Source organism: Onychomys torridus, chromosome 12 (genome assembly GCF_903995425.1).
Source record: "Onychomys torridus chromosome 12, mOncTor1.1, whole genome shotgun sequence".
Taxonomy (NCBI): Eukaryota; Metazoa; Chordata; class Mammalia; order Rodentia; family Cricetidae; genus Onychomys; species Onychomys torridus.
The window spans coordinates 23,816,366-23,843,899 of record NC_050454.1 but is presented as its reverse complement, the minus strand read 5'-3'; the positions used below and the strand labels follow the sequence as shown (position 1 = coordinate 23,843,899).

Genomic DNA, 27,534 nt, shown 5'->3' with positions numbered 1-27,534 from the left:
TTAGGGCCAGTTAACGTCATCTTTGTGGGAGCACTAGAGCTGGGAATCAAGGGTCAGAGTCTGGTTTCTCCAGTCATTAGCTATGCGACCTTCAGTAAGTGACTACGGTCTATAGCCTGTGTCTAGATATTCCAAAGGAAGACGTTGTAAATAAACTCAGTCAAATGAAATCTCACAAGTGAATGATTTCTCAAGTCATACACAGACTAGCCAGACTTAACCCCTTCCCTCTCTTTAGATAGATTATTACTGTGTAGCTCAGGCTAGCCTCACACCTATAATCCTCCTGTCTCTACCTCCCCAATACTGGGATTACTGGTGTGGTATTACATGGCCACCATGTCAGGGCCTGTTATTTTTATTATATCTGATAAAATAGCCTCCTACTTTTTTCCAGCAAAGGATAATGTTATTAGATAGCTAACATCTATAGCATATATTACACATCTAGTTTTTAAAGAGTATTGTGATCCTCTCAGAGGAGCAAGAAATAGGCCTGCAAAACCAGATAAAGGCAATTTGAGAAAAACATTTTGTTTATGAATATCAATAAAAAATATTAAATATTTACTTCTTAGACCTAGTAAGGCATTACAAGTACAATCTATCATGAACAAGCAAAGTTTAGCAAATGCGACACAGAAAATGTATCATTAGGAACTGGGGAGATAACTCAGTCAGTGACGTGCTTGCCGCACACTCACAGGCACTGAGTTCAGATCTCCAGCACCATGTGAAAAGGCAGGTGTGGTAGTGTGTGCCTATATTCCCAGCATTGTGGAGGCAGAGACAGGAGGGTCCCTGGGGCTTGTTGGGCCACCATTTCAGTTCAGCGAGAAAAAAATTAAAGTGGAAAGCAATTGAGAGAGACACCCAACATCAGCCTCTGGCTTCCACGTGCACATGTGCATGTATACCTGCACACATGAACATACACATATCCATACACAAAATATAATGCATTGTAACTTAATAGGAAAATGATATCTCAATCCACAAGTAAAAAATATTTGAAGTTTACTGTTATAATTTTAGAAATCTCTTACAAAACAAGGAATAGAATTTTTCACTCTGTAAAAAGTAATATGCAAAGTTCCACATGCTAGTGTGTGCCTATTTTTACAGCTACTTAGGACATAGAAGGGAGAAGGTATTTGAGCCCTGGAGTTTGACAGTATCCCAGACAACAGAGCAGTCTTTATCTTAAAATTTAAAAGGGCGCAGGAAGGCTGAACTGATGGTTAAGAGTACTCACTGCTCTCACAGAGGACCTGAGTACAGTCCCAGAGCCCATGTTGGGCCTCTCACAACTGCCTCTAATCTGGCTCCAGGAAATCTGATGCCATCTTCAGGCCTCTACATGTACTCACACACGCATATAGTAGACACAGAAACACACACATGTGCATGATTAAAAGTTAAAATAATTTTTTTTTTTTAAAGCTGCGGAGATAGCTCAGTGGATAAAACACTTGCTGTGCAAACATGAGGACAAAATTCAACTTCCCAGCACCCATGCAGAAATCCAAGTATGGCTGCACACACCTGTGACCCAGACACTGAGGGCAGAGAGGGGCAGATTTGGGAAGCTCACTAGCTAGCTAACCTAGCCAAAATGGCAAGCTTCTAGCTCAGTGAGAGACCCTGTCTCAAAGGAATAAAGGGAGAATGATAGAGGAAGAGACGCAGTGTCCTCCTCTGCCTTCCAAATAGGCATGTACATGTGCACAGTCAACATACATGCTATTCACAAATAAATGAAAATACAAATAATATACCAAAACCTAGGGGTATGTTTTACTTATTGGAGAGTGGAGACATTTCAGATGCATTTCTTTTTAAAGTTAACATTAAGCCTAGAATGCTAGCTGGGTGGTGGTGGCACACACCTTTAATCCCAGCATCCAGAAGGCAGAGGTAGGTGATCTCTTGAGTTTGGGGACAGCCAGAGAAACCCTGTCTTGAGAGAATAATTACTATCCCTGTGTTCAGTTGAATATGGAAATCCTGAAGAATGAAATAAGAAAACAGTTGTCTTAGAGTTTCTATTGCTGATAAAACCCATGATAAAAAGCAACTTGGAGAGAAAATGGTTTACTTCATACGCTTCCAGGTAGCAGGTTATCACTGAGAGAAGTCAGGACAGGAACTCAGTCAGAACAGGAAGTGAAACAGAAGCCGTGGAAGAATGCTCTCACTGGCTTATTCAACCTGCCTTCCTGTCATCCAGGACCATCCACCCACGGGTGGCACCACTCTGTGGGATGGGCCTCCCAACACCAATCATTAATCAGGAAAAACTAGCTAGCACAGTTGTAAAAGGGGAAATTAAGATGTCACTATTTGTGAATAATGTGCTCATCTAACTAGAAAAATAACAGAGAAGTAGAATTAATAAGAGTTGGGTGACGGGGCTGGAGAGATGGCTCAGAGGTTAAGAGCACTGACTGCTCTTCCAGAGGTCCTGAGTTTGATTCCCAGCAACCACATGGTGGCTCACAACCAACTGTAATGAGATCTCGTGCCCTCTTCTGGCCTGCAGTCATACATGCTGTATACATAATAAATAAATTAATTAATTAAATTTAAAAAAAAAGAGTTGGGTGAGGGATCCCAATTCAAGATAAACATAAATCAAGAGAAGTTTTATATACTAGTAATGATATAGCGTTCCCAATAGCCATGAAAAATTGAGTCATAGCTAGGCAGGGTGGCACGCCTTTAATCCCAGCTTTTGGAAGACAGAGGCTGACTTATCCATGAGTTGGAGGCCAGCCTGGGTTACATAGCTCCAGGCCAGCCAGAGGCAACATAGTAAAGCTGGTTTTGTAGATTTTTATGTTTTAGACTCAGGTCACAACAATAACAACAACAAAAAGTAGAAGATATGAACTGAGTAAAAAACCATTTTTTTCTATCAAAAGTATTTTAAAACATATAGGAGATTATCTGAAGACAGTTTACACTTGATAATGAATTTAAAAGGTGTCATTTCAAGGGTCAGTGGGTAAAGCTGCTTGCCACATAAGCCTGGTAACCTGAGTTCAAGCCCCAGAATCTACAGAGGTAGAAGGAGAAAAAAATGCCAGTTGTTCTCCAACCTCACAACTCTGTTGCATGTGCACATGTGTGCACACACACTAATAAGTAAGTAAATAAATCATTGTTTCTGGTACCACTTCTGTTTGAACTATAAAGTCAGTGTGATACCAACCTGATTTCTAGCCTCAGTACTGCAGATTGTACCCCATGCCTGCTAAACAAACACTCTGTCAATGAGCTACATCTCAGCCCACTGTAGCCGAATCTTCTTAGTAAATTAGTAATCATTCTAAAGTTGGTTTGCTGTCCTAGAGACTCATTCTTAGGAAAACAACACAGAACAGTAAATAAGAAGGGGATGTCCTCCTACTGGGTATTAACAGAGAACTATAGTAATGAAGACAGTATGGTATTGGTGAGATAACACAAGCAGACCAGTGGACAGAGCAGGAATAGACTTATGCATCTATGGATCCTTGATACTGCATAGTGTTTCACAGATCAAGTGAGGGGAGTATGGATTGTTTTAGTCAGCAGTGGAAAACTAGTAGGTGTTTGAAGCAAACGAAACTGAGTTGGTTCCCAGTTCCACATACAAAAGTAAACTACAAATAGTTTTAAAATTTAGCCGGGCGGTGGTGGCGCACACCTTTAATCCCAGCACTCGGGAGGCAGAGCCAGGTGGATCTCGGTGATTTCGAGGCCAGCCTGGTCTCCAAAGTGAGTTCCAGGAAAGGCGCAAAGCTACACAGAGAAACCGTGTCTCGAAAAAGAAAAAAATAAAATAAAATAAAATTTAGGTCTGAGAGGAAACACTTTCATGTTAATAGAAAACAATATTTTAAAAGATTTATTTATTTTGTGTATGTGTGTGTCGTCCTGTCTGTGTGGATATGTGCATGAGAGTGCATGTGCTATTGGAAGCCAGAGGCATCTGATCCCCCTGGAGCAAGTTATAGGCAATTATGAGGCACCCAGTGCTGGTGTGGGAATCAAACCAGGGTCTTCAATGCACATTCTTAACTTCTGGGCCATCTCTCCAGCCCTGGGGGGGGGGGGAGGGACGAGTCTTATGGTAAGAACACTTGCTGCCAAGCCCAATGACCAGAGTTCAATCCCTAGTACCCACATGGTAGAAGGACAGTCCCAGAAATTATCTTCTAACTTCTACGTGTGTATTACACACATGCCCCTCATAAAAATAATTGTGTGTGTGAAATCAGAAATTTCTAAAGAAAACAAATATAGTATTATTTAGAATTAGAAAAGGACTCTCAGTTTTTCTTAGCATAACATCAAGAGAAAGCAGCAATGGAGCTGGAGAGATAGATAGCTCAGTGGTTAAGAGTGCTTGCTGCTCTTTGTGAAAGGTTCCCAGCACCCACATGGTGGCTCATAACTGCCTGTAACTCCTGATCCAAAGGATCATGTTGGTTGTTTTGCTCTTTTGGGAGGCCTGCCACCCAGATCCCAAAAAATCACATGTGGAGGCTTCCTTTTTTTTTTTTTTGTAAAGATTTATTTATTTAGGGTTGGGGATGTATTTATTTATTATGTATAAAGTATTCTGTTTGCATGTGTCCCTGCAGGCCAGAAGATGGCAACAGATCTCATTATAGGTAGTTAAGAGCCACCATGTGGTTGCTGGGAATTGAACTCAGGACCTCTGAAAGAGCAATCAGTGCTCTTAACCTCTGATCCATCTCTCCAGCCCACAGAGGTTTATTTTTAATTATAAATGCCCTACCTTAGCTTGGCTTGTTTCTAGCAAGCTTTTCTTAACTTAAATTATCTTGTCTACCTTTTGCCTCTGGGCTTTTTCCGTACTCTTACTTCTGTATATCTTACTTTTACTCTTACTCCATGACTGGCTGTGGAGCTGAGTGGCTGGCCCCTGATGTTCGTCCTCCTTCTCAGGCTACTTTTCAGATTTTTCCTTCTATTTCTTCTCTCTACCTGCCAGCCCTGCCTATCCTTTTTTCTGCCTCGCCATTGGCCATTCAGTTCTTTATTAAGACCATCAGGTGTTTTTGACAGGTAACACAGCTTCACAGAGTTAAACAAATGCAACATAAACAAAAGTAACATACCTTAAAATAATATTCCCCAACTGGGTCAGATACCCTCTTCTGGTCTATGTGGGTACCTGATACATGTGGGTACAACAGACATATATACAGGCAAAACACTCATACACATGAAATAAAATGTAATAAGTTTTAAAGGAAGTTTTCACCAAATAAAAATGGTCTGCTGTTTAAAATATAAGAAAGGGTAGAGCAGACAGGTGAGAAAAGGAAACTAGAAGTATCAGAAACCAAAAAAAAAAAAAAAAATTAAAATTTAAAAAAAAGAAAGAACTATCACAAACCTGGGGTAATCCTTCAAACACAGACACTGGTTCGAGTAGCAAAAATGGTACAGCTGGGCAGACTGAAGTGCTGTTGTGTCATTCGGAGTGGCCGCTTGGACGGAGGAGTGCTGGGCACCTTGAGTCTTGAGCACTTACAATAGTAGAAAATGAGGTGAAATGTTGGTGCCCCCACCAGGGGCCAAGATAGAAGGTAAAGAATGGAGAACGTCCACACAGAAGGAAATGGCCAGAGTTGAAAGAAGTGAAGTATGTTTCACAGAACAGCATGGTGGATCTTAAAATCAACCAGTCAGAAACACTGGAGAATGTGTTAAATAATGACAAATATTTTCACAAAGCAAAACATACATTTTTTTCCATAATTTAAAACAAAAACACATCAAGCATGCTTAATATTTCAGTGTGGTTGAAGAAAGAAGTAGAGGGGAAAGAGAAAGAAATGTTTTTAAAAAGAAAGTCTGAAAGACTTGATCCTCACCTGAGTGAGGTGCTAACGCACACAAGTCATCCCAGGGTGCCTGGAACTGAGTGGATGTGTCCCTTTTCCCCTTGTTAGTATCATCTCACGGCTGGCCAGGTGGTTGTCAACAAGCAGAATGTTTGAGGCAGTACTGATACTTACAGGCTGAGTCAGCTCTGTACTAAACTTTCCAAGCAGACAGCACTCAGAAACGTGAATACTTGACCGTCCACCATCGCTCTAACCGTCCTGTAATGGTAACAACAGAGTAACTCTATGGACTACTTAGATTTCTGTCAAACAAGCTGAAAAACTGAATTCAAATAAGAGGGTGTAAAATGGTTCCTTTAAAAATGGGTGTGGGGCCAGGCGGTGGTGGTGCACGCCCTTAATCCCAGCACACACAGGTGTACACACATGCACACATGTACAGTGATGCTTTTAAAGAGTGATTACTTGTTCTTTCGGAGTTCAATTCCCATCCATAACTCCAGTTAGAAGGCATCCAGTGCCTTTTTCTGACCCCTAGTAGTCAGGCACACACATGATATGCATACATGCATGCAGGCAAAGCACTAATACACACAAAAGAATGATTTTTTAAAAAATTAATCATCTTAGCCAGGCGGTGGTGGCACATGTCTATAATCCCAGCACTTGGGATTCAGAGGCAGGCGGATCTCTGTGAGTTCAAGGGCAGCCTGGTCTACCACACAAGATCTAGGAAAGGCGCAAAGCTACACAGAGAAACCCTGTCTCGAAAAAAATAAATAAATAATAATAATTAATAATAATAATAATAATCTTGCATACTCATGTTCATAGCAGTATTGTCCATATAGCCAAGAGTAAAATGATTCAAATGTTCATTAGGTGAATGATGACGACATTTGAAATGAAATAAGCTGGTCACAAAGCAAACGGTGTATAAATCTACTTATATCAGCTGACTAAAACAAGGAGAACGATGCAATTTGTGGGCTTAGAATTTCAGGTATACACGATAAAATGTTTCACAACAGTGTGGTAGTGCTTTATACTACTGAAGAACCTTGAGCAGTGCAAATCAGACCTTCGTGAAACTCACTTTGCCACCCTGCGTTGCCTGGAACTCACTGCAATCCTCCTGCTTCAGTACTGAGATCACAGGCATGAGCCACAATGCCTAACTTGTAGATGCTAAATTTTATATCATGTACCGTTTTTACCACTATTAAACAATCAAAAGTTGTACATTTATCAGTGATAAGTGACTGTATATTATGTCTGCTTGCTAATTGATTTGTTGCCATTGATTCCACACAATGGGATAAAATTCCTTAAAATATCCTTTTGTTTCCTAGGCTTCTTTAGCAGAGACAGATAAAATCACTCTGGAGGTAGCAAAACTTATCAAAGATGACTTCCTGCAGCAAAATGGGTACACTCCTTACGACAGGTATGCTGTGCTAATTTCCTTTTTTTTCCCTTGAAACAGGGTTTCTCTATGTCGTCCTGGCTGCCCTGGAACTCGCTCTGTAGACCAGGCTGGCCTCAAACTCAGAGATCTGCCTGCCTCTGTCTCCAGAGTCCTAGGATTAAAGGTGTGCACCACCATGGCAGGCCTGTAATTTACACACAAACACACACCCCGCCTTTTTTTTTTTTAATAATGTATTTTTGTTTGTTTGTTTGTTTGCTTTATGTGCTTTGGTGTTCTGCCTGCATGTATGTCTGTATGAGGGTGTCAGATCTTAGAGTTACAGACATTTGAAGACTTTCTGTTGTGTTTTGGCAAAGAAGCTGCCTGCACATTGAAAAGCTTCTCACACAAGTACATTCTGACTCAGTGTACTGCGTGTTTTATATTTTTATAGCAGACAGTCTAATGTGCCCCTTTGTCTTGATTTGCTTGTTAGTCCAATTCTGACAGTGTCTTCACTCACATAGTGTCCATAATTAGACTGAATTATGGCTGCTGTGTATGCAGACCTGGGGGAACAACCCCTGCCTCATCTTTCTCTGCTGCTGCTCCCTACTGCCCTTGCCTACATACTCATTTTGTGCTTCCCCTGCCTTATTTCAAAAGTCCCGAGTTTCTTGCTACAAAAGACCTTGTTGAGAGCCCTCCTGCCTTCTTCCACCCTGCCCAGTGCTTGCCAGTTTTCATTTTCTCTTCTAGTCCTGGGGCTTGTTTAGAGAATTTGTTTCTCTCAAACATTGAGCATATGAGCCTTTTGTCGTAAGCTAGCCCTCTCTCTCTAAAATCATATTTGACTCCATAAAAGACCAAAAAGAGCAAGGGAAGTAGCTCAATGTCCCTGATTCCCAGCCCTCCAAATCCACACAAAGCCAAGCACAGTAGCACTCAACTGTGTCTGTACTTCCCCAATGGCGAGGTGGATGCTGGAGACAGCAGAGTCCTGGGAAGCTCGGGGCCAGCTAGAAGCTAATGATATACAGACACAGCAGAGACACGGTCTCGAAGAAGGCGGAAGTCAGGGACTGATTTCACCTAAGGTGGGAACTGAGCAAATAGGATTGGTCAGAATGTGGTGCACAGAAAAAATAAGCCGATGTGATGGTTAGCCTCAGAACTCTGGTCTGTCCTGAACTGAACCACCACATAAAGAAAACAGGGGCAGAAGTCTTCAGAAAGACTGTAATAAGATACATGGAGGTGTGTGTGTGTGTGTGTGTGTGTGTGTGTGTGTGTGTGTGTGTGTGTGTGTGCTTTTTAAAGTTATAGGTAGATAAAAATGTATACTAAAGGAACCAAAGGCTGGGGAGGGGTTGATAGCTTACCTAACATATCCCAAGACCCTCATTCAGCACAATAAGAAAAGAGGAGGGAGGGTGGAGAGAAAACAGGGTAACTAGCAACTTTGCAATTCTCTGCTTTCCTATTATTCATTAAACCTTATCTCCGATCACAAGGAGTCTTTACAACTCTGTTGTTTTACCACTTGAGTTACATATTTAACTGCTTCTACCAGGCTGCTGACAAATCAGAGGATGGCAGTACTGCTCCCTTGTTTGCTGTTTGGTAGCTAGAAACGGAATATATGTTAAAGAAACTAATGGTTGCTGGTGCATCAGGTTTCATGTTATAAAGGGTGAGTTTGCTTTGTAGGTTGCTGATGTGCTGTTGTTCATTCCCCAGGTTCTGTCCATTCTATAAGACAGTGGGGATGCTGTCCAACATGATTTCATTTTATGATATGGCCCGTAGAGCTGTGGAAACCACTGCCCAGAGTGACAATAAAATCACATGGTCCATTATCCGTGAGCACATGGGGGAGATCCTCTATAAACTTTCCTCCATGAAGTTTAAGGTATAGTTTCTTTCTGCTCTAGCCTTTGTTATCGAGAAGCCAGCCTTCGGGCCCCCCTTCCCTCCCTTCCTTATTTTTCCTTCCTTCCTGTCCTACTTGAGTTCCAAACCTGAGGTATAGAATTTGCATTTTTTTATTTATGTGTATGTATGCACTTGTTATACATATGTGTGCCACATGTGTGTGGGTACCTATGGAGGCTAGAAGTGGGTGTTGGATTTCTAGAGCTGGTACATGTGCACAGTGTGGGTTCTGGGAACTAAGCTTGGGTCCTCTGGAAAAGCAGCAAGTCTTTACCTGCTGAGCCATCTCTAAGTTCCTGAAATTGGCACTTTTTCATTTTGCAATGCTTATAGGTTGTATAAAACCAAAACAATCATCCAAGTTATGTTCAAGCAGGAATTTCAGTAGTAAAGATTATACTATGTCCTGTTTGTGGGGCTGGAGGGATGGCTCAAAGTTACTGCTCTTGCAGAGGGCCTGGATTCAATTCCCAGAACCTCAATGGTGAGTGACAACCCCCTGAACCACTGAGGATCCGGCACCTTTTCTGACCCCCCACCCCCCCCCCCCCCCGGGCTCCCACACACAAATGATGTACAGATATACACTCAGGCACACACTTACACACTACAGTATGTCCTGTCTAAAATAAATCCTAATGTGTTTTCTCTGTGTCTTAGCTACTAGGAAGTTAGAGTGAATTCCTGGCTGGACAGCAGTTACTTTACTAAAGTGCCTATTACCTTATCCAGCCTCCACATTCTCATAAACAAAGTTTAACCAGTTAAGTGAACTCACCAGTAGAAACCCAAATATATGAGTGTTTTTTAAATATTGGATGAATTGGATTACAGTGCATTATTTCTAAGTCATGATATATAAGCATATGTAATGATCACCCATTGAAAATGATGCTCTGGGCATATTTATACTACAGAAACATAGACCTGGAGGCCACAAAATGGCTTAGTGGGTAATGGTACTTGCTGCTAGCCTGATGACCTAGATTCAGTTAACTGTGCTGTATTATCTTATTATACATGTCTCACTTCTCCATCTGAGTGTGATGCTCAGGCCATCCACAGGAAACTCACTGAATTTTAACTGCTAGTTGTTATATATACACATGCATCTAACATGTAACACACATGATACTACAAAATTCCCACTAATCAATGTATATGTTGCTGAGGTTAGATCACTGAGTGTCAATAGCAGGCAGAATTCAAAAATGAAATGATGGATTTTGTTTTGTTTTAGTCCGTTAGCACATTTCCACTGTAAAAGAAAGTGTGTAGTTTTTACTCTGGCCTGTGATTTACCAGTGTACCTCAACCTAACTTAGTACTCCAGAGTAATAAGTAACTTGTCATACATCTTGACAGTTATTTCCCAAAGGTAAATTATCTGTACTGTTTTCTTTTTCAGGATCCAGTAAAAGATGGCGAGGCAAAGATCAAGGCAGACTACGCACAACTTCTTGAAGATATGCAGAATGCATTCCGTAGCCTTGAAGATTAGAGCTATGGTCTCTTTCCTCTTCCTCAGCAAGCTCATGTGTATATTTTCCTGAATTTCTCATCTCAAACCCTTTGCTTCCATATTGTACAGCTTTGAGACTAGTGCCTATGTGTGTTATCATTTGTTTTGCTGTTTCTTTGGTAGGTCTTATAAAACAAACATTCCTTTCTGCCAGTGTTGGAAGGGCTCCCTGGCCTTTCTCTGGAGTGGTGAATGTAGTGCATATGGTACACATGGCTCCACTACTGTGACCTGTATGTAAGGTGACTCCCCTTCCCTCATCTCCAGTAAACTGTAAACAGGACTACTGCATGTACTGTACTCGGAATGGAAGGCCAGATCACTGTGCCTGTGGTTAGGTACTTAGAAATAACTCTGCGTGTGTAGTCAGACCACTTGCAGCTTAGTGTTTTGTTGAGTAACCGTTTTGCAAGAAATATTTCCATTTAAAAGCATAAAAGATTAATGTTCCAATTATGCCCAGCTTCCCCATTATCAATCAGGACTGTTTATGGGGCACTTGGGAACTATTTTGTCTTTATTACAGGCATTTATAAGGCTCAGCATAAGAGATGAATCAGTTCCCTCTGAAAATGTGAAAGAAAGAAAAAGCCAGGTGGTCAAACTTAAATTAACATCATCTTGTTAAAGCGTATTTTATTTCACTAAGAGAAATTCAATATCAAGGACTTTTATATACTCAATTACTAAGAAATTTTTTTTTAAGTACAATTTAAAAATCATTGAAAATGTGATCCACATCCTAGCCATTCTTTTCCTAAAACCTAGGTGGACAAGCCTCTCAGAGTGGCAGTGGGTACTGGAAGACCACAAAGAAACAAGATAGTGGTTATAGGCAGTTTGCCCCATAAGAACCCAGCTGTGCTGGAGTCATTGGGGGGCCAGAGTGGCATTATTTTTACAAGGTACATGTGTAAATGTTCGTTTGCTTGTTGAAATTCTGAAAACAGTGGGTCTACCAATTGCAGAAAATACTACCTTCCGTGTTTTTTATTCACTGGCTCAGAAAGCTTCTCAGAGTATCTGTGGGCATAGCAGCATGGCAGTTTCCATTTTGATGCTAGAGATGAAATTGTTCTTGTATTTAACTAGTAACAAAACTGGGTCATAAAAAAAAGAAAAAATAATTTTGTCTCACTGTTTCTGTATGTTTAAGTAATAACTTCCATGTTTGCATAGAGGCACATCTCTGGCTAATCGTGCTGGCACCGTGCTTCCTCTTCAGGAGGGTATTGAACATGTCTGACACTCTCAAGTGCACAAGTGTAATAACGTAAAGTCTTTCTTTTAAGCCTCGGTATGTTATTTAAATTATTAGGTGGTACGTTTCTTTTGGTCTTTTGGGTAGACATAGTCAGTATATAGTTCAGACATAATGTATAAATCCTTGCACAGTGCGTGTTTTTACATGGTGGACTGCAATTCAGGAAGGATGTCCTTCCATGTAACGTTCTCAAAACTATTAAACAATGTTGGCAGATACGGATTATGCAATGACTTGTTGAGATGTGGATTAACGGTGCTGCTTAATCAGTTTGCTTCCAATGTGGCTTCGTATCCAGAGGCCCTGACTAGTGGAAATGAAAAAGATTTCAAAAACTGTCTCCTTACACCTACCAGCTAACTAGTCTCGTGATCAGAGTGAATGATCCAAAGATACTATTTGACCAAGTTTGTTCTTGTTGTCCTGGATTTGAGATGTGCATCTTCCTCCTTTTAAGAATGTTGATGGATGAGTGTGAAGAAGCTAGAGAAATGTTGCTCAGATTTCCACTGTAACTTTCCTTTTATCCACATTGTAGAGTTTTGGATTGTTCACTGATAGTGTTTCCTTAGTAAGGATATGTTAAAACACAGTGATCTTTTTAAAGATTATGCAGTTCTATTTATTGTGCTGTGCCTGCTCCTGAGTGCAGCCAGTTACACAAGTTTCATAGTATTTTTCCAGTGTTAACTCTCACACCTACACCTTTGGAAACTTCCATCCTGAACAACAAATGAAGAGGCCATGTAAACTGCCTCCTTACCCTTAAGATTTCACCATCTTTATGTCAAGAGTAATGTATAATTATTAAAATCTATGAAAAATAAAAATGGATTTAAATTAACTTTCTTTTCCTTTTGCGGGGGGATGGCGAAGAGGGACAAGATCTCTTAGAAATCATTCCACTTTATATTTTGACATAATGTTACAATATGTCCTTTTTGAAAATGTTTTACTTTGTAGATTACTTTCATCATGAAGTTGGATTGTGGCATTCACAAGTCTGCACAGCATCCTACAATCACATCGTACTGTGGGTGGGAAGTACAGTGTGTAGACTCTTACCCATTCTGACCACTGCCTTAAGTGTTTGTTCAAACTTAGAGGTGATCCATGGTGCTCATTTTAATTTTGTTCAGTTTGAACTGTCTAATAATTTACAATGTAAATAATTTTAGACCTAATGTAGCAATTTACCAACATCCATTGTAGCTCTCCAGTATGTAATCTAGATGTGTATATGTGGGAGTTGTCAGATTGGCTTGCCTGGTTGGAACTGCATAGTCCTACAGTGGCCATCTACATACTCAACAGCCAACACCCAGTAGCTACTTAGTCCAAGAAGCTGGAAGCTCAGTACAAGAGGGACTGATGAAACCCAGCCCTAGGCCAAGGCTGCCAGCTGATAAGTTTCCTTGAGAGTTCATATGGAGAAGCTGGAGGCATCTATGGGTGATGGCAATGGCAACAGACATTCAAAAGGAGAGGAGTTTGCACTAGCTGGCTTCTCCTGCCTTTGTTCCACCAAGACCGCCCCCCCCCCCCAGCCTATTGGATGATGCCAACCACATTTAGGGCTGGCCTTTCCTTCTTAGTTGGTATACTAACCATCTCTGGAAATGGCCACACAATCACGCCAAGAAATGTGATTTACTTGTGTATTTGTCAGGGTACTCCAGGGGAACAGAAAGTATGTAAATGGGGATTATTGGTTTGGCTCATCCAGTATGCACTGAGTAGTCCAAAGATGGCTGTCTTACACTGGATATGTTTAGAATATGGTAGCTGCTCAGTCCACAGGCTGCAGCCTTAGCCTCACAGTCTGGTGCTGAAGGTCCAGAGGATTGCTCAAGAGCCACTAGTCTTCAGTCTAGTTGTTGGAAGCCAAGGAGACTGAATTTGGATGTTGGTGAAGAATGGCAATAGCAGAGTAGATGATTTACCTGCACAGCATAAAAGGAAGCAGGAAAAAAGCAAAAGTCTTCTCCCTTGGAAGGTACTGTCCACATCAGATAATGTAATCCAGAAAATCTCTTATTGGGCGTGTTGAGATACTTCACTGAGATCCAGTCAAACTGGCAACCAAGGTTAACCACCGCACAAGGTGTTATTAGCTAGGGTTCTCTAGAGAAACAACTGATAGCATATATATGTGGAACTTATTAGAGTGGCTTACAGGTTATATACAGTCCAACTATTCCAACAATAGCTGTCTCCCGATGAAAAGTCCAAGAATCCAGGAGTTGTTCAGACCACAAGGCTGGATGCCTCAGCTGATGTTAAGTACACACCAGAATCCCGAAGAAGTAGGCTCTACTACCAATGAAGGGATGGGCCTGAGAAAGCAAGCAGGCAAAGAGCAAGTGCTTCCTTCAACCATGCCCTTGAAATAGGCTGCCACAGATAGGTGTGTCTTCCCACCTCAAATGATCCAATCAAGAAAAATCCCTCGCAGGTATACCCAGCCAGTTAAGTCTTAGTTAATTCCAGATGTAGTCAAATAACCTAGACTAGCCATCGTATTAAGATATATTTTATTTCTTTGTTTTGTTTTGTTTTGTTTTTGTTCATTTGGAGCTGAGGACTGAACCCAGGGCCTTGCACTTGCTAGGCAAGCACTCTACCACTGAGCTAAATCCCCAACCCCAGTATTTTATTTCTTGAACCATGGTAGTTTTTTTTTTTTACAATTTGCAGAGAAATGAAGCAGCATGGATTGGCTCAGCAGGTTACAGATCCTTGTCATGAAGACCTGACATTGAGTCATATAAAGGTGGAAAGAGAACTGGCTCCATACAGCTGTGCATTGGCCTCATACACTCCATGTGGCATGCCCACACCCACACACTAACAATAAAGTCAATAATTATTTTAAAAGACTACTAATGTTTACCCAATACACATCTTCATTTTTGTTTGGCCTTTCTCCTTGCTCCTTTCTACCAGAAGTAGAATTTAATTTTATTACATTTGAATTATTTATCTACTTACTTATTTTGGTGGTGGGGATCAAACTTGGTGCCCTGGCATATTGGGCAAGTGGTCTATCACCAGGCTGCCCTCTAGACCCCTAAATGTCTCTGTTTAGGACCTTTCTGTTTTCTTTACAACCAGGAGCTTGTTTTTGTCAGGTAACTGTTCATTGAGAACTTACCTGTTCTTGGGACAGTGAAGTTAGCCAGACCACACACACAGCCATAGCATGCTACTTGTCTCATCTGCAGTGATATAGGCATTTATTTAGGACTATGTGTTTGGGTGTCCTTCTGCACTCAAAGTAACAATGGATTGCTAAAAACAGGGTTAATGTCTTAAACAAGTATATGCTTTAGTTAGATGTTTTCCTAATTGTCCAAAGATAAGAGGCATATAGTATTGTGTTAATAACCTAGGCCCTACCCTAAACCAACTTGGGTGGGGGGCTACAGTGTCTTTCAACTCCAGAAGAGATGGGAGAATCAATGTTAATACACTTCCCGGGTAATTCTTACAGTGGGGCAGGTCTGGGGACGATGTGTGCCTTCAATACTTAGCTATAAAGGGTAACACGAGAGACTTAAATTGAAATAAGTATGCTCTCAAACACTAGTTCTATCACAATCTCAGTATTGTATGATTTTTACCATTTATCTTGACAGTCGTTGGTATAAGCACTCAGCAGTTCTGTGCTGAGTCACATGTGTTGGCTCAGACTCAAACTAGTCTGGCAATGGGACAAAGTTTTCCTAAATCATGAAAGTTGAGCAGTATTTTTATACCTATGGATTTCAAATGATTCCGTGATTGTTTCAAGAACACACTTAATGGGCCTTCTGCACATGTCTCTAGAAGCAGGGGATTTTTAAAGGAATCAAAAGGATACAATTCTGAAGGCTTAGTTCATGAATATAATTACACGGAGTATAATTTAATCCCATTTTAAAAATTTGTCCAGGATTTAACATTCCCTTTTCTTTACTCTATCCGTGATGATTTTTAGTTCAGATTTTAACCATCATCTGAATAGTTCCTCTATTCTTATGACTCCCAAATAACTAGTACATTTAGCATTTACTTGATGACTTTAAATTGCACTAAGAGTTTTGGGACACCTTGTATAAAAGCTCTAAATTGCCTTCAATCACATCAAACCATACTCACAGCCTTTATTTTCAAATCGTGCACTTTATTTTAAAGTCGTTATGGACCCCCTTTGTCGCAATCCCTTAAAAAGTGATTTAGTGTCGTATTTCCCGTGCATTGCATTGCAGGCTGGCTCTTTGGAAGCAAATGCTAAAATGGAAATTGGGGTACAAGTTGCTCAATAGGAATCAACAATTCAGAAAGGAAGGAGAGCGAAAGCCAGGGTGGGGAAGTCAACGTACAGAGCAGCTTGACTTACATGTAGCCACTTCCGGGGGTAACCTCCTCGGTAAGTGTTGCCAGAGTTGAGACTCATCCTGAAGTGGCCAGGTCTGTTTTTTTTCTCGTCTCTTAGTTCCCAGATTACAGAAACCAGAAGGGGATAGGCCCAGAGTCATGAAAGGAGCCTACAGACAAGAACTTCAACAACAGGACTTGTAGGCTAAAAACCAGATTAACTAGTTTAGCATATGTTAAAATGGAAGAGCTCACTGAATGTATGTTTGAAAGACTGTCAGGTGAACATTGACCCGAGTTTCAGACGTGGAATCGGAGAAATGTCTCAACAGTTAAGAGTGCTTACTGCTCTTGCAGACCAGACTTCAGTTCCAAGCACCCAGGTCCAGCAGCTCACAGCTGCCTGTGACTCCAGCTCCAGGGGTCCAGTGCCCTCTTCTGGCTTCTGTAGGAACAGTTCAGGCATGCACACACAACTAAAAATCTTAAAAACTTCCAATGTGGCTATGCCCTGGCTAGTTTTATGTCAACTTGACACAAGCTAGAGTTCCCTGAAAGCAGGAAACCTCGACTGAGAAAATGCCTCCATAAAGTCTGGCTGTAAGCTGGGCAGTGGTAGTGCGCGCCTGTAATCCCAGTACTCGGGAGGCAGAGGCAGGTGGATCTCTGCGAGTTCCAGGCCAGCCTGGTCTACAGAGTTAGTCCAGGACAGGCTCCAAAGCTACAGAGAAACCCTGTCTTGAAAAACCAAAAAAAAAAAAAAAAAAAAAGATCTGGCTGTAAGGCCTTTTCTTAATTAGTGATCAATGGGGGAGGGCCCAGCCCATGATGGGTGGTGCCATCCTTCGGCTGGTGGTCCTGGGTTCTATAAGACTAAGCAGGCCACATGGAGCAAGCTAGTAAGTAGTCCTCTCCACGGACTCCACATCAACCTTGCTTCCAGGTTCCTGACCTGTTTGAGTTCCTGTCCTGACTTCCTTCCATGATGGACTACAGTGTGGAAGTATAAGCCTAATAAACCCTGTGCTCCCCAACTTGATTTTTGGTCATGGCGTTTCTTTGTAGCAATAGAAACCCTAAGACAGGGCACTTCAAAACTAAGGATATTTTTCTTGATATTTGAATGGATTGTTAGTCAAAGGGATAAAATTTAAAAAAAAATAAAAATAAATGGACACCATTTCAGACCCATTGCTTTCTTGTAGGAGCACCCATGGATGTTATTAATACTTCTATTAAACTGTGACTAAGTTAGCTTTGAGCTCTCACTCATACAGGCTTGGGAGAATTTTAAATTAGAACAGAACAGTGCCCCATTATGTACGTAGCGGTCCTTAGGTAGGAACTAACGCAACTTCAGGTGCTCCTGTCCCCCCCCCCCCCCTGCTGTTCCTGCTTTGCCCTTTGATGTACCTTATACTCCCCAGAGGAAATGCTGTGTGAACCATATTGCCTGTATTAAGTTATACTCACTCCAGATTCAGTGACAATCTACTTGAGCTCTTGTGGAAAATGGCCTGTGTCGTGTCTGTTACCTCCACAATTGGGAGGTGAAGGTAGGAGGTAATAGTCAAGGTTGGACTCAGCTATATAACACAGGTCGCTCAAGCCAGCCTGCACTGTCTGAGATCTTGTCACACACACAAAAAGGCATACCTCATCCCCAGCTGGTGGAACTGCTTGGGAAGGATTAGTGGGGTGTGGCCTCGTGGGAGGAGATGTGTTACCAGCGGCAGTCTTGAGGTTTCAAAAGCCCATGCCATTGCATTAGCTCCCTCTGCCTAGTGCCTTTGGATTAGGATGTAAGCTCTCAGTTAGTGCTCTTGTGCCATGCTTGCCTGCCTGCTGCCGTGATCATGGTGGATTCCAACCCTTGGACCATGAGGTCCAATAAACATTTCCATTCATAATTTGCCTTGGTCATGATGTCTTATCACGGCAATAGAAAAGTAACTAAGAAAGAAAATTGCCTGTGCTGTAAGCAAGAGGCACCTGTACCGTATCCCCAACATTCACTTTTAGGAGAGGCTGAGAGGTGGCTCAGTGGTCAACAGCACATTCTGCTCTTACATAGTTCTTTTCTCAGCACCCGTCTCCTGGGAATCTGGTGCCCTCTTCTGGCCTCCATGGGTACATCATGCCTGTGCACAAACTACCTAAATACACACACACACACACACACACACACACACACACAACTAAAATATTTAAAATTTTATATTTATGAAATAAATAGTCTATACATTGTGCATGTTAAGCAGTGGGGAAACAAAATATGGATTAATGGGGGCAAGCAAGAATATTTAGTGTAAATCTTATATAGGCTTCCGAAATACCTGAGGACTTGAAGCAACACATGGGCCTAAGTCCCTGCGTGCTGTTCTAGGAAGAGTAGAAAATGAAGTACGGTCCAGTCGTTCTGAACAGAGGCGGCTCTGAAATCTGTTCAGACCTTCTCTGTGACAGTTTGTCTTCAAGAGATAAGCGTGTTCTTTTCCTCCAGGTGCAAACAGCTCAGGTAACCTGCTTTGGAGATAGGTCAGAAAACCCAAGGCATTTTAATCACATTTTTCAGTGCTAGGCAAGGGAAGGGCAGAAATCTTCCTCTTTCTGTAGTTTCCCCAAATTCTCTCAGATGCCTGCACATTTCTACTTAAAAAAATGTAGCAAGGAGGTTGTGGGTGGGTAGGCAATGAGTCCATGGACCCCAGGGAAAGAAAGCAGAGTAGGAAGGGAGATGGAGATAGACAGACATCAATGTCTCCCCTTATGTTCCTCTTTCTTCCTTTTTTTTTTGGGGGGGGGGCGTTCAAGACAGGGTTTCTCTGTGTAGCTTTGCACCTTTCCTGGAACTCACTCTGTGGCCCAGGCTGGGCTCAAACTCACAGAGATCCGCCTGCCTCTGCGTCCTGAGTGCTGGGATTAAAGGCGTGTGCCACCACCACCCGACTGAGTTTCTCTTTCTTGGTTCACCAAGAAAGGAGGGGAGGAGTCCACTGACGGGGTGACAGAACCCATCCCATCAATGCATCCTTTCAGTGTTCTCAAACAGAAGCAAAATCTCTAGTCCCCGGGGCCCATGAACACCTCAGGTCTAGTAGGAGAGTCACCAGGGAACTTGAGCTGCAGTAAAAACCCAGCCCCTCCTCAGTATCGGTGCTACCAAGTTCTGGGGTCCCTTTTCTACTCAAGAAGTCTGTGATACTTGTCACTGAACTGTCACTTTTTGATGAGATGTTTCCCTGTCTTTAAATTCTTTAACTGATGGAGAAAAAGAAGCCCCTGGCTGGCAGGTATCAGTAACCTCTTCTAAAGCCAATCAAGTCTAAGATGTCCACATACCACATCACTACCATCAGGAAGACAAAAAAAGGAAGATCAATACGTTTCCCCCTTTAACTGTATTTCTACTAACATACATACTTAGTGATGATATCGTACTATCCTCCAAAGCAAATTAGAAATTTGTAGCTTTGCGCCTTTCCTGGGACTCACTTGGTAGACCAGGCTGGCCTCAAACTCATAGAGATCCACCTGGTTATGCCTCCCCAGTGCTGGGATTCAAGGCATGTGCCACCACCACCTTTAATCCCAGGAACAGCTCTTATAGACTCCTGTGTTTAAATGCTTGCTCACCAGGGAGTGGTACTTTAGGAGGTGTGGGTTTGTTGGAGTAAGTGTGGCCTTATCACTAGGGGTGGGCTTTGAGGTTTCAAATGCTAAAGCCCGGCCCAGTGTCTCTCTCTCTCTCTTCCTGCTGTCTGCCAATCCAGATGTACAACTCTCAGCTACCTCTCCAGCACCATGTCTGCCTGTCTGCTGCCGTGCTTCCCACCATGACAGTAATGGACTAAACCTCTGAAACCGAAAGCCAGCATCAATTAAATATTCCCCATTATAAGAGTTTCTGTGGTCATGGTGTCTCTTCACAGCAATAAAAACCCGAACTAAGACAAAAATATATCCTTAATTCCAAGTAGTCACATACCAAGATTAAAGATCAGGTTGTCTCAATAGGGTCATTTTGGAAATGAGAGTTTTAAAAATAAACAATGAAGGGGCTGGAGAGATGGCTCAGAGGTTAAGAGCACCGACTGCTCTTCCAGAGGTCCTGAGTTCAATTCCCAACCATATGGTGGCTCACAACCATCTGTAATGATATCTGGTGCCCTCTTCTGTATACATAATAAATAAATAAATCTTTAAAAATAAATAAATAAATAAAAATAAACAATGAACTCTCTCTCTCTCTCTCTCTCTCTCTCTCTCTCTCTCTCTCTCTCTCTGTGTGTGTGTGTGTGTGTGTGTGTGTGTGTGTGTGTGTGTGTGTGTTGAAGATCAGAGATGCTAGGTGAAGGAACAAAGAGTCACTCTATGTTCTTCATAAATTTTGTCCTTTGAGACAATTTCATAAACACTTGTTTATAATTCTCTGTGTCTACAGCTAAGCCCACCATTTTATATAAAAATGCAGTATTGGGGGCATGGTTGTTAATAGATGCTTAAAATTTCAGATATGTAAATAATATGCACAGTAAGAAAAATTATGTTTTATTTCTTGGAAGGAAATTTTCAAGACTTGTTCACCGTTTTGGGAAGCAATGTCCTTCACTGTTTTATCTGTTTGCTTTTCAACATCAGGGCTCTTGCATGGGGTACTAGCATCACACTAACTCTATACACATAAACATCTGATTATGCTTTTTAATTAATTGATTAATGTATACATCCAGGCTGCAGTTTCCCATCCCTCTTCTCCTGCCATCGCTATTGCAAAAGGCAGAGTGGAAGGATTTTTTTTGCCAAGACAGGGTTTCTCTGTGTAGCTTTGTGCCTTTTCCTGGAATTCACTCTGTAACCCAGGCTGGCCTCGAACTCACAGAGATCTGCCTGCCTCTGCCTCTCCAGGGCTGGGACTAATGGCATGCATCACCACTGCCAGGCTGAGTGGAAGGATTTTAAGAGGCATAGACTGTTAATGACTAAAGTAATAGGCTGGGAGAGGGAGAGTCTATTTTCTTCCTTTTTTAAAAAAAGTATTTATTTTACACCCAGGCTGCAGTTTCCCATCCCTCTTCTCCTGCCATTGCTCCTACCCATCCCACTCTCTTTCTACACAGCAATCCACCTCCTCCCTTCCCATTGCTGTTTAGGAACACATTTGCAAAGGAGACAACATGCTGAACCAAACATCAATAGCACAGGCACTAACACGGATAATTAACAAATGGGACCTCATGAAATTAAAAAGTTTCTATAAGGCAAAGATCACCACTAATAGAATAAAACAGCAGCCTACAGAATGGGGAAATCTCTTCACCAACTCTACATGTAACAGAGTTCTGATTTCTAAAATACATAAAGAATTTAGGAAACTAGATAAACAAACCAAATAATCCAACTATAAATGGGCTACAGATCTAAGCAGATAATTCTCAACAGAAGAATCTCAAAGAGCTGAGAAACACTTAAGAAGATGTTCAATATCCTTAGCTATTAAGGAAATGCAACTCAAACAGATACAGGACAGTGTGCTCCTGCAGACATTCTGTCTGCAGTTTATGGCCCTTGAAGATACCTAGATAATCCTGCTGAGCAGCCCAGATAATTCCATTCAGCAAGTTATGGTTCCCCACCAAAAGGTCTAACCCAGTGTTTTCAGATGTGGTTTCGTGCCCAAAGTCTAGACCAATAGTTAAAAAAAAAAAAATTACCTTGCCCCATAGCCCTTCTACCAAGTTGCCAAAGTATGTAATTCCCAGCTTGCAGTTTTTCCCTATAAAAACTCTCTACCCTGGACCTGCCCCCGCCGCTACATTTCTCTCCATCCGCCTGGCGGTGGCCCAGGTTTGAACTTGACAACCAACGGTGACGTTTTGTAGAGAAGAAGAAATAGGTAGGGCACAAGTGATTGTCAGACAACCAAGGCAGTGAGCCCTGAAAAGGTTTTGTCTCCATGCACACTTTACAGAAAAGTCCTTTTAGTAAAACACCTACACACCGTACTTACATTGAAGACATTCGCTTTTCTTAATCTTTTAATTTTGCTTTGGAGAAATATTTTAACTAGCAATGACCCAAGATTCCAAATGAAGAGGCATTTAAATAATTAGAAGTCAGATTTATTTTTGGTATATTAATAATAGTATTAAAAATGGTCTTGAGGGCTGGAGAGGTGGATCAGAGGTTAAGAACACTGGCTGCTCTTCCAGAGGTCCTGAGTTCAATTCCCAGCAACTACATGGTGGTTCACAGCCATCTATAATGCCTTCCAGTGCCCTCTTCTGGCCTGCAGTGCAGGTATATATGCAGGCAGAATACTGTATACATAATAAATAAATAAATATTTAAAAACATGGTCTTGAGTCAAAATATAAACCCAAGTAAATGGTGAAAAGTTAGGTCAAGGGCGGGGGGAGGGCAGTGGTGGCGCACACCTTTAATCCCAGCACTCGGGAGGCAGGCGGATCTCTGTGAGTTCGAGGCCAGCCTGGGCTACCAAGTGAGTTCCAGGAAGGATGCAAAGCTACACAGAGAAACCCTGAGTCAAAAAAAGAAGAAGAAGAAGAAGAAGAAGAAGAAGAAGAAGAAGAAGAAGAAGAAGAAGAAGGGAAAAAACCCACAAATATTATGTGTAGTCGTCTCCTTTGGAGAAATGACCTTGGCCTGTCTCTGGGCCAGTTAGAAGTGGATGGGTAGAGAGTCGCAGCACTGAAGTGGGCCCTTGGCCCACAGGAGCTGCCACCCTGGGCAATGATGGGGAGCCCTCTGTCCCGCCAGGATAACAACCCTCCTGCCTCAGAGTGATAGTCTGTGGTGTCTTTCTGCTCCAGAGCTCCTGCGGGATCAGGCTGAGGCTAAACTTTGGGTGCACCCACATGGATGTCTTCTAGTCTCTGCTGCTTTTCTTACTCTCGTGACACCTGAGAAGGCTTCTTCCTGATGTCATCACAAGCATCTCTGTTGGAGGCCCTGCTCTGGCTGACAGAACTGAGGCTCTTCTGTCTTCCATAGACACCTTTGCTGAACAGAATGAGCTGCAGGCTTGCCCAGTCATTGCCTGGGGTCACAACAGCAGCTTATACTGAGATGTGCTCACGAAGACAAGACCTTCAAGGGATATGAGAGCAGTGTAGACTTTAGAGCTAGTGATAAGGTTCAGTGGCAGAGTGGTCACTAAGCATGCACAAGGCTCTGTCTTAATCTCTAGTACCCCCTACCCTAGGGGGAAAAAAAGGAGCACAGTATTTCCCCATCAGGACACCGACCAATGTTGTTCATTTAAATTTTTCCCTTCACTATAAATGTATGTGTATGGGCTTTTTTCTTGCATGTATGTCTGTGTACCACATGAGTGCAGGACCTGCAGAGGCCAGAAGAGAGCATTGGATCCCCAGAACTGAAGATACAGATGGTTGGGAGCCACTATGTGGGTGCTGGGATTTGAACCCAGTCTTCTGGAAGAGCAGCCACTGTTCTTAACCCACTAGGGCATTCTTTCAGACCCCTTATTGTCTTCCATTTTTGTCTCATTTTATATAAATTTTCTTCAGTGTGCAGCCTTTGGGGGTTAGCTGAAGAGAAGAATCAGTCCTCTTTTTGTGTGTGTGTGTGTGTGGGGGGGGTGTTTCGAGACAGGATTTCTGTGTAGTCCTGGCTGTTCTGGAACTTGCTTTGTAGACCAGGCTGGCCTCAAACACACAGAGATCTGGCTGCCTCTGCCTCCTGAGTGCTGGGATTAAAGGTGTGCGCCACCAGGCCTAGCTAATCATTCTTCTGTTCCAGAATCTAACTCTTAGGTAGATCATTTTCTAAATTGTGCTTATTTTTAGGTGTGCCAATTTGAGAATGAAGCAAGATTCTCATTGGTATTTGTATTCTCTTCTCCCTTTTCAACAAACATAACTACCTTAAATTATCAAGCATTTCATATTTCATACATTTTTAGCACAGGTTTACAATTGTTATGAACACAATTTCTCTCTTTCATGTGTTGTGTGTGTGTGAGTATGTATATGTGTGTGGGGGGTGTTTATGTGCCTATGCATAAGGGTTGTCTCTGTGTGTGAATGTGTGTGTGTATGTGTCTGTGGGTGATTGTGTGTGTATCTGTGTGTGTGTGTGTGTGTGTGTGTGTGTGTGTGTGTGTCTGTGGGTGATTGTGTGTGTATCTGTGTGTGTGTGTGTGTGTGTGTGTGTGTGTGTGTGTGTGTCTGTGTCTGTGCCTTTGCATGAGGGTGTGGAGGCCAAAGCTGTTAACATCAGTAGTCTTTCTCTATTTTCTTCCATCTTGATTTTTTTGAGCCAGGATCTTCCACTCACTCAGCTGAACTGTCTGAGCAGCAAGCCCCAAGGCTCTTCCCATTTCCATCTCTGTGTGCTGGCACTCGGGGTTGGGGAGCACTACTGCATCTTAGGGGGGGGCCTCAGGTCCTCAAGCTTATACGCACAGAACCATCTTCCTACTCTTGTGGACACAATTTCTAGTCTTATCTTCCCTAGGCGGCATTAGTGTTTATCCAAGAATTATAACTGCTAAATTGCTAGTGGTCTCTAGAGATTTTTATTAAATAGTACTCCAATGACACGTTAGAGCCAATGAAACAGATCCTATGGTTTCGGAAGATGTCGACTCTCTAGGAAGAGTCTTGAATAAAGGAGCCATTTACAGCAGCTGGCTGCTGGGGAAGGGAGAGTCACTTTTCTTTAGGAATGTGGCCACTGGTAGGTTCCCCAGGCCCCAGTGGGTGACACCCATTCATGTGAGTATGGGCAGCACTAAGTGGACTCAGTGGGCTACAATAAATAGGGCATGAAGTAAGAAGGGAGATGTGATGGGCAGGGAGTAGCACACTGGAAGGACATTGGAAGCTGGAATGAGGAGTGGGTATGATCAGGATACATCGCACACGTGTATGACGTTTTCAATTTCACTGAGTAAAATGAGAAGAAAACATTTTCAACACGTTTAGTGATCTCTGTACTTATGCCGTTGATAGTCTATCAGAAAACATTAGCTTGTATCTTTACAGTAGCAAAGCAGTTCTTCAAAGATGCATAGAAACCTTTGAGGATCGGAGAGAGTGGAAAGAAAGGGCGGGTCAAGTCAGCTGTGCCTGTTTATTTAGTAGCAGATGTCATAGTGCAGCCTTAGATAGCATAAGGTATCTCATTTTAGAAACTGGCTCAGGATGGAGTTAAATAATTCACAGTTTAATGAAACATGAATCAAGGAATCCGGAGTAAGTGACCTAGGAACTCTGCAGCTTGCATTTTTTCCTTTTTCTTTTTACTCGAATCCTAATTTCAGCTTCACACTTACCTTATTTCAGCGTTCTAAATTTTGTCCGACGGCGCTCCTGCCGCTACCCAGGAAATCTGGCCACACGTCTCTTAAACCTCCTTCCTTTCTTGGCCCTTTCCTATCAGGTTGGTATAACATAGAAACCTTCTTTATGTTCCTACCCAACTGCTTCCATTTTCTTTCCCCCAAAGATAAACATTACTTTTGTATTAATCAGTAGTTATTTTAAAGCTAGGTTGTCCACACATGTATCTCTAAGTACATTCATGTATAAAAAGAAGAGCTATGAATAGCAAACACCAATCTTACTGTATAAAAAGGCTGATGTCAGGGCTGGAGAGATAGCACAGAGGTTAAGAGCACAGACTGTTTTTCCAGAGGTCCTGAGTTCAATTCCCAGCTGCTCACAACCATCTGTAGTAAGATCTGGTGCCCTCCTCTGGCCTGCAGACATACATGCAGGCAGAACACTATACATAAATAAATAAATCTTTAAAAAAAATTTTTTTAAAAAAAAAGGCCGACGTCATCCCTATCATATAGAGGCTTTCAGAGAAAATATGCCTACCAGTGCCTGTGGTCATGATTTGACCTCGGTTGCTTGGAGGTTCATGAATGTCTTTCCAAGAAAGTCAGTGTGAAGGGACTGAGGTTGTCCTGGGAGGCACAAGGCCCTGGTCTTTAGAGCAACTGACCAAAAGGTGCATATTTGGCAAAACTATGGTCAGAAAATGGACTGTCCGATGTTTTCGACTTCTAAACCTTCTACAGCTACCTCCAGCGTCCGGGGGCAATCAGGGGGCCATCTGTGGGGCAAAAGCAGAACACGAAGGATTCTGTCCTGGCTGTGGGAGAGTTCTGTCCTCTGGGAAAAGGGAGGGAGAGGACAACGGGTCTGGGGGAAGATGGGCTCCTCTGGATTCTTTGGTAGGTGGGCCTACTCTGGTCTGAACCGGTCACCTTCCGAAGCCAGTCCACAGTGGCCATTCTGGAAACTGGCTCCGGACTCCTCTGGCAATTCTCTTCATCAGTCTGCCTCTGTTTCCCATTATTTGAGTTCCACAGTCAGTTTTTATTTTGTTTCTCAATAAACGGTTTCTCCAGCGCTTTATTTCTCCAGGAGGGTAAGCAGTCATTTTAAGGAGACACTGTACACATGAAAAGTATCATTTGCTGGGAGCCTGGAGGGAGCAATTGACCTGGAACACGCCCTTCTCATTCCTCTCCAGTTTCAGAGGCATTTTAGTGGAGCTGTTTCTCAGGCTTTTGAGGACTGTACTGCAAGTCAGCTGGCCCTCAGCTTCCCCATGCTCAGTTTGGGACGAGACTATCTCAGCTGTATGAATCCGACGCTATTCCTTGCTTCCCAGCTTACAGAATTCCCCTGCTTTGATCTTTCCCTGTCCTTTCTATGTACAATTCTTCTTTAGTTTCGGTACACTTGAGAAAAAAAATTAAACAATGTACAGATTGTATTCTCTCACTTAAAAAAAAATTATTCTTATGTATGGGAGTGTTTTGCCGGCCTGTATATGTGTGTACCGCATGTGTGCCTGGTGCCCTCGGAGGCCAGAAGAGGGTGTTGGATGCCCTGGAATCGAGATTATAGACCACTGGAAGCTACTCTATTGGTGCTCTTAACCTCTAAGTTACCCCTCCGGCCCCATGTATTTGCTCATATTTGATGAGGTGGCAACACCAGAAATACGTGGTTTAAAATTATTAGCGGCATTTCTTGAGAACTTTGAGCCAAAGCTAATCACACTGAATAATAGGGATTTTTTGTAGCCAGGTTTGGTGGTGCACACTTATAATCCCAACACTTGGGAAGTAGAGGCAGCAAGATTCCCAGGACTTCCAGGGCTACCCTGA

General features: G+C 42.3%; 1 protein-coding gene across 4 annotated transcripts in view; it reads left to right on the top strand.

The window, feature by feature from the left end:
- Atp6v1a (ATPase H+ transporting V1 subunit A) overlaps window positions 1-12,839 on the top strand; it is a 55,726-nt gene extending 42,887 nt beyond the window's left edge. For all 4 annotated transcript variants that reach the window (XM_036203634.1, XM_036203633.1, XM_036203636.1 and 1 more), the window contains 3 exons: window positions 7,220-7,314; window positions 9,019-9,190; window positions 10,622-12,839. In XM_036203634.1, the coding sequence (XP_036059527.1) occupies window positions 7,220-7,314; window positions 9,019-9,190; window positions 10,622-10,714 (360 nt within the window). In that variant the 3' untranslated portion in view covers window positions 10,715-12,839. The remainder of the gene's footprint in view (window positions 1-7,219; window positions 7,315-9,018; window positions 9,191-10,621) is intronic.
- The last annotated feature ends 14,695 nt before the right edge of the window (window positions 12,840-27,534 follow it).